The sequence below is a fragment of the Vigna angularis genome, chromosome 2, assembly GCF_016808095.1.
Source record: "Vigna angularis cultivar LongXiaoDou No.4 chromosome 2, ASM1680809v1, whole genome shotgun sequence".
Classification (NCBI taxonomy): Eukaryota; Viridiplantae; Streptophyta; class Magnoliopsida; order Fabales; family Fabaceae; genus Vigna; species Vigna angularis.
In genome coordinates this window covers 25,912,888-25,920,595 of record NC_068971.1, presented here as the reverse complement: position 1 = coordinate 25,920,595, position 7,708 = coordinate 25,912,888, and the positions used below count along the sequence as shown (strand labels likewise).

Genomic DNA, 7,708 nt, shown 5'->3' with positions numbered 1-7,708 from the left:
GCTCAGAGTTTTGGATAAAGATCGGATTGTCTACATTTTAGTTATGTATTTTAAATTTGATTTATGGGGTTGAATATGATTTTTCTGATCTTCATTTAACTGTTACAATTAGTTCACTGTATGAATGTGTTGAACTCACGACTATGGGGGAATTGAGTTCAGGGCTTCGCTTGTTTGTCTGTGGTTGTGACTAGGTGTAGTTAGGAAGGAAGAAAGGAAGTTTAGATGTCATGTTGGGGTGGAAACATGAGGGGGAAGAGGATCTAGTGTAACTGTTGTTGTACCTCTTTGTCTTTTGGTTTTGAATAATTTCATTGGTTTTGTAGTTAAGTCATCAATGCTTGAGTTATGGTGTTTTATTTTTGTTTGAAATGTGGTTCTGTTGGGTTATGGGAAATTATGACTTCTATTGTTGATGTAATATGCTCTGTTTCTTTGTCTACCGCAACTTTGGTTTCTTAGGCTCATGTTAGGTGGTGCTTAATATTTGTGGGTCTACTTTAGTGGCGTTGTCGCTTTCAAACTTCATTTTCCATGTGATTGGTTTGGGTAGATAAACGTTTCACACTTTATTGATAAATGATACCAAATAGCAGTAAAAGGATGTGCTAAGGAACATAGATCACCACTTCAAGTACGTACTCCACCTCTTTTCGTGTTGTCTGATACTAATTTAGAAGAATTAGGACCTTATGAATAAATTGTCCATCTGGTCATTTGCAACTTTTATCTGGAATAATTTCCAAGTATACTTTTCATAGGTATTTTTCTCTTGCAGCCTGTCCCTGTCGATAATTTGAAGGTGTTGTGATATGTCCCTTTACTTTATTTAGAAGATCGAAGGAATTTTAAGATACTAACAAAAAAATAATGTGGAATTCTCTGGTGATATCTGAAACTTACCATAAACCTTGATGATCGTTTTCTGTGTTTTTCTATTTGCCTTTTATTTTTCGTTACTAAATGCCAGCACGCCTCTATATCTTACGTGATGCCTGGGAAGTTTCATTGTGCCTGTGACTTTCTGTTGTTAATTTATAGTTTATTTTCAACTTTAAGCATATAGCTGCCTCAAGCTTTTGAGTTTACGCGTGATTCAAAGAAAACATTTTGTTTTTCTGACTTTATAATGCAATCCTATTTTGTTAAGATGATTGGAATCGGTAGTATATTCACTCTCCTGATTGATGTCAAGTGAAATTTGGGCATTATTGCTTGATTTTATGTTATGGCTTGTCGATTATATATTTTATTTGCCAGCATGCCTCTATTGTATCTCATATCATGTGGTGCATGAGGAGGTTTCGTTTTTCCTCTGGCTTTCTGTTACGAGGAAGTTGTTTCAACTTTAAGCATATGATTGCCCCAATTTTCTTTAGTTTATGCATGATTCAAGGAAAATTTGTGCCTTATTTATGCCTTTATAATTTAATTTTTTTTTTTTTGTTAAAATGACTGGAATTTGTTGATTCCCTCTATTGCTTGATGACATCTGAAAATTTGGGGGTTGTATTTACATTTTTGCTGCGGCTACTTTGTCAATCATTAATGCTATGAATGATTGATGTCGCCATTTGGAGAGAATCGCTTTCTCCTCTTTTACATTCTCCAAGGATATAAGTTAGTCACATGTAGTTGACTGTGCTTTAAATTTCGCAGAAAAAGTTTTGATGAGTGAATCAAGTTTTATAATACCAATATAGGTTGCTTGGTTCATTGAACATGGTTAGGAAGATTCTACAGTGAACATCAATATCTTTGGAAAAAAAAGTTTGACCTATGCCTTGTAGGCCTTTATATGTTTATTCGGGTTGAATGATCTATCCTACCTTTCAATACACGGGCATTTCCTCTTAGAAGTAAGGTTGACAACCATAAACTTGTGAGTAAAATGCTGGTTGTCATTGGTGCTTCTGTGTGCGATGGTACAACTTGAAAGAAGATACCCATGTTGTCTAGATTATCTTTCTTCATTGAAAACTTGTGTTTGTTGCTAGGTGCTTTTGATTGGCTATTTCTAAAGTTGGCATCATCTGGTATCTATGATTCTAAATTGTTTTTATGCAGTTGAGCATGTAGTATTTGGATTTGGTTATTGTTTTATTAGAGGTGGCCATGAGATATTGTTGTCAGACAAGCTCTTGGTCCCCTGCTATAGTTGAACCTAATTGTTCTCTTTGCTTTGTTGTTGCATGCAATTTCATTATTTCACCGCTTTTAAAAAGTTCTCTGGATGTGTTTTAGTAAGAATCATAAATGTAAGAAGTGAGTATAATTGAATAATACTTCCTTTTGATGAATGTTGACTTAAGACTTATTAATGAAAGGTATTTACTATTTATTGGTTGTATTCAATTTAACTGATTGCGGGTTAAATTGTTTTCATATTAGATTCAGTTCAGTATGTTTAAATTGTATTTATGATCTTGTATTTTTATAATGCATAATTAGAAAGACTTTTTTACAGATGAAATTATTATTATTATTCTCTTTTTCTGTCTTTTTTTACATTGTTTTTACTTGTTTGTTACACTGTACTGTAGTTTTTTGTTCAAATCAAATTTTTATTTGTAATAATGTATCGATATTTATCCATAGTTCTCAATATTTTCAATTCTGTTTTTCTAACTGTGGTATTTAAAAAAAAATGGTAATATTTATTTCGTCACAATCTAAAGGCGTGATGATAAAAAGAATCTTAAGAAAATAAAGTTGATACTTGTATTTTTAACGTAAGAAATAGAGTTGGTGCATATATTTTCAATATTGAGAAAGGTTCATATTAATTTTCCCAGTGGGTTCAATAACTTATCTTGAAATAGTTTTTAATTGAATAATTTCAAATCACTAGAAATTTGATTCAATCCATTTTGACGAAATTTTAAGAAAATAAAAATACAGAAGTGGAAAAGCTAATAATTTTTTTTGTATGGATTAAAACATTCTGATTTCAAATTTGAAATTTCGATTAAAAATCATTTAAAGTAAGGATTTTTTCAATATTTTATTAAACTGAAGTAAACTGCGGATGATGAAAATAGAAATTTACCTTACATTCAAATCCAAACAATTAAATGGAAAAGACGGTTAGCACATCATTTCATATATATAATTTCAATAATAGTTATATAAATCTTAATATGCATTGTAAAGGAATGTAATTCATTCAAATACAACAATAAATCAAATATAAATATTTATATTTATTTTAAATTTATAAAAGTATACATATTCAATAAGTTAAAAAGACTAAAAAAAATTAACCTAAGTGAAAATATATTTTTATGAACGAAAGTATTTTCGTTTGAGTGAAAATTAATAAAAAGTGAGATGATTTGTAGTATTATTTTTGTTTAAAAAATTCCTTTACTTGATAAAACTAAAGCTAAAAACAATATTACTTTTAATTTTATTTTCTCTTGAGCTAAAAATCTCTTATTTAAATGAAAATAAAACAGACAATAAGACCTAATCTCTCTTCGATTTTCACTTCACTCTTCAATTTTTCACTTCAATAAAAATCATTTGCTTGAACAAAAATATAAAAAAAAATCAATTTCAACAGCAAAATTAATTTATAAAAAAATTTAAAAAACATTTGAATAATAGAATTTTTAAATGATTCAAAATAATCAATATATCTCTGGTTCATGTATACAAATCTCAACTTAAATATATATATATATATATATATATATATATATATATATATATATATATATATATATATATATATATATATATATATATATATATAACAAGTTTAAACCTCACGCAACTAATTGAACTTAACATGCATCGAATTAGTCTATTTTAAAATTCATTGAAAATGAACTATTCTTAATTGACCCACTAAAATGATAAAAACAAATTGGAGAAGAAACAATATAGTATTGAGGGGTTTAAATGCTCTCTCGCTCTTCAACTTTTGTGACATTAAATTATAAATGAAATGAAAACTTAAAATGAGAAATAAAAAGTTAAGGAGGTAGAATCTATGATTTACATTTAATACTAAAAGTTAAAAATATGAATTATTTTAATTGAAGTAACAAAGAATGTTTTAAATTAAAATAATAATACTTTTAAATGCATAATTTAATTAATTAATGTGTATTGTTTATTATAAGTAAAATAACTATGTATGTATTTATTATTTTTACCTTTTCCATTCAATAACGTACTTTTTAATATTATTTTTTTTCTATATATTAATTTCGATATAAGCAAGGTTGAATAATTGTAAATATCTTTTTAATATATCCTGAATTCTGTCTCTAAAGAAAAAAATAATAAAATATTATTTTGTATTTTTTGTAATTTTAAAAGTTTAAAATTAATAAATATTGTTTTTAGAGACTAAATCATATTTAGACCAATTAATTTCTAAAGTATTAAAATATAGAACTAAAATATGATTTTAATGTGTAAAATTATAATTTATTAATATTTTAAACTTAAAAAATAAATAAATATAACGTGTGAAATCATATTAAAATATGTTATATAGTCTTAAAGTATTGAAATTTTCTTCAAATTAGTCACCCATGTAAAAAAAAACTATACGAATCTAGAAATTAAATTGGTCATTGAAGACTTTAAAAATTACACAAATAAATATTTGTATAATTTGATTAGTTTAAAAAGTTTTACAAAAAAGATGTGATACTTGAATAAGATGATACGTCACACTTATCCTCTTCATTTTCATGTGGTTAACATCTTTCTCCCACTAAAGACAGTTTTTACACCCTGTCCTATCCACAACGTCAGTTATTCAGAACTTCTAAATTTTAAAAACTCATAAATTTACATCACTTACTTATTCATTAAATACAGATAATTCCTTTTCCTTTAATTTTATTAAATAATCACCTAAGCTAAATGTAACAAATTAAATATGATTCAGTATAGTTTGATTTTTAAATTATTATAAAAATTAACCCAGATTTATATTATTTTTATAGTTTTACCATCATAATGTTATTAAATATCACTATAAAAAAAAATTATCAATTCCTATTCAAACAATGATTAAACAGTTTATGTAAGATAAAATTGTCAAATAGACTAGTATGATTTTTTTTAATATGTTAGTATATTTATAATTTCCACTTTTCCTTTATATTTATAAATAAGTTACAGAATTTTATAATTAAAAATTATTATTATGATACTAAACTACTAATCCTAGTTTTAAGAGGGTCCCATGTCTTATCCACGTTGGTAGGAAATCTCAACTTGTGACGTGTCCTTATCCAAACACTTTCCAGAATGGTGAAACCATAAAATCCACAAACAAACGCTATTTTCTCCGATCTTCTTTCTGCCACCGACATGGCTTCCATCACTCCGCTTAACACCATGCTTCCCAACGTTGCGCCCAAACTCTCCGCATGTGTCGCTGTTTCCAACCCTAGGGTGTCGTTTGCTGCCCCACCTGTGTTACCCTGCACCTCCATTCAGAGGAACAAGACTAGATCTTCCAGGGTTGTTGTTTCGGCTGTCGGAGATGTTTCTGCTGATAGCACCGTTTACCTTGTTGCCGGCGCGGTTGCAGTCGCACTCGTTGGAACCGCATTCCCCATCTTCTTCTCTCGCAAAGACACGTAAATCTATTTTTTTTTATTATATATCAGTATAATTTTTTAAATAAATTACCATTTTTTTTGCAGGTTTTCATGGATTATTTTCCTTATAAGCATGCTTGTTTAGTTGTTTAAACTTGAGTTGATCTTTACAATACATACTTTAAAAATTCAAACAACAATTTATGATAGAACATGTTAGTTTAAGAGATATATCAACGATGAATTGTGACAGAACAATTGTATAAATCTATTTTACATTGTCGTGATTACCATATTCCTTTCTTATACAGATTTATCTTATGGTTATATCATGTTAATGTTAATAAAACAGTTACTATAGTAGGTGTTTGTCTATAGGATTATTTTGTCTTGAATGGAAATAAGCAGAAGGTGGGTAAGAGAATATTATGTCAAAAAGCAAATAACAAGCTTCTTTAAAATAAATTGACATGTCATTAGTACTATGTTAAAAAGTGAATATTTAAACTTAATTCAATTCTAAAAATTTGGATTGTAAAGTAAGATTTGTATATAATATAATCTAGCCTTATTTATTTATAGTGACAGAGATTTCCAAAATTATGAATCCATGCAACTATTTTCATTTCACTAATATTCTAGAAATGTGATGGAGAGAGTTTTTTTTTCATAGTGTTCTCACGGAGTGATTCTTATTAAGGAGGTTTTAAACTTAAAATGAATGCATATATAGGCTTTATTCAGACCCTCTTATAAGAACTTATAGAACAGTAAGATATTTTTTTTTTAAATAGCTTAAGCCTAAGTTGTCATGTAAAAGAATGTATATAAGCATATCTTATTTTGTTAAGAAAATATTTTGTATCGCTAATGATATATGAATAAGCATTTTGGCAGATGTCCTGAATGTGATGGAGCAGGGTTTGTTCGAAAGGCTGACGTGAGATTGAGAGCAAATGCAGCACGAAAGGATCAAACTCAAATCGTTTGTGCTCGTTGCAATGGATTGGGCAAACTTAATCAAATTGACAAATAGACATAACAAAATCACTTATTTTCCCCTTTCTTTGTTTTCTTAATATGTAACTATTTAAGTATAATTATCCCCTCCTTCATTTTTCTCTTCCTGTGAGATGAACAACTTTATAGTATGTCATGATAGGAGAGAAAATCAGAAATTTACTTGTTTGCATTTATCATTTCTTTTTTTCTCTCCCATTTCATGATACCCCCAATGTTCCTAATGTTTTCATCAAGTATATATGTTATGTTGGTGTTCATCCTTCCAAATCATATTTATCACTGAATCTCATTAAAGCGGAAAATTTAGTAGAAGCCTATTGGATGAATTTTAATGGGTGATACACTAGTGCAGTAAAGGAAAATGACAGCGGTTATTTTCGTCTATCCGCACTGGTTCTGCAACCGAGGTATATACAGGAGAGACAAAAAGTCTACCACTTTTTGCTTCGGTCATGAATCGAGGTAAAAATGTGTATGTTTTTGTCTCGGTTCAAATGCAATCGAGACAGTAGAAAGTGTACTTCTTTTACTTTTTTCTTATCAGACTTTTTTTATTTTTTTTATCAGACTTTTTCAAATGCAACCGAGGTATATTAGATTTTTTTATTAGATTTTGGCCTAACAGAAAGACTGGCCTTAAAACCAGAAATCAAGTTATGGAGCACTGCCTTTGGCCTCTTCATTGTGAATGTGTTCTGCTTCGACTCCTCAAAACGTTCATCCCTTGGCACATACATAGGCAGTGGCTTCTCCACACGACTCTCTGCATACATATATGCATAATCAAATAACCTCAGTTACATTTTACACACTAAATTCTCTTCAAAATCAAGTATAAACCAAAAAAAAAAATTCTTGCAAATAGGTAATATACATTTTGCAAACAACGCAGAAAGTAATAAAATTGGGGATAGGGATCTGGTGGTGACGATCTTAGTGGTGGCGATCAATGGCGGTGATCCTTTCCGTCCTCCAACACTCCTCCTGCTCGCAAAACATTTTCTTCCCCTTCCTTTGCTCCCCCAACGCGTCCCTCCTACCACAAGCTCTACTAGATACACCACCACCAACACCAGGGATCAATATCTTAGGCACCTCAACAAGCTTTCTCAAAA

At 29.2% G+C, this 7,708-nt stretch overlaps 1 protein-coding gene across 1 annotated transcript; it reads left to right on the top strand.

The window, feature by feature from the left end:
• The first annotated feature begins 5,304 nt into the window (after positions 1 to 5,304).
• On the top strand, positions 5,305 to 6,769 carry LOC108328255 (uncharacterized). The gene is made up of 2 exons (XM_017562087.2): positions 5,305 to 5,609; positions 6,468 to 6,769. Exons 1-2 carry the CDS (start codon positions 5,338 to 5,340, stop codon positions 6,604 to 6,606), a joined length of 411 nt encoding a protein of 136 aa, XP_017417576.1. The 5' UTR covers positions 5,305 to 5,337; the 3' UTR covers positions 6,607 to 6,769.
• Positions 6,770 to 7,708: the final 939 nt, after the last annotated feature.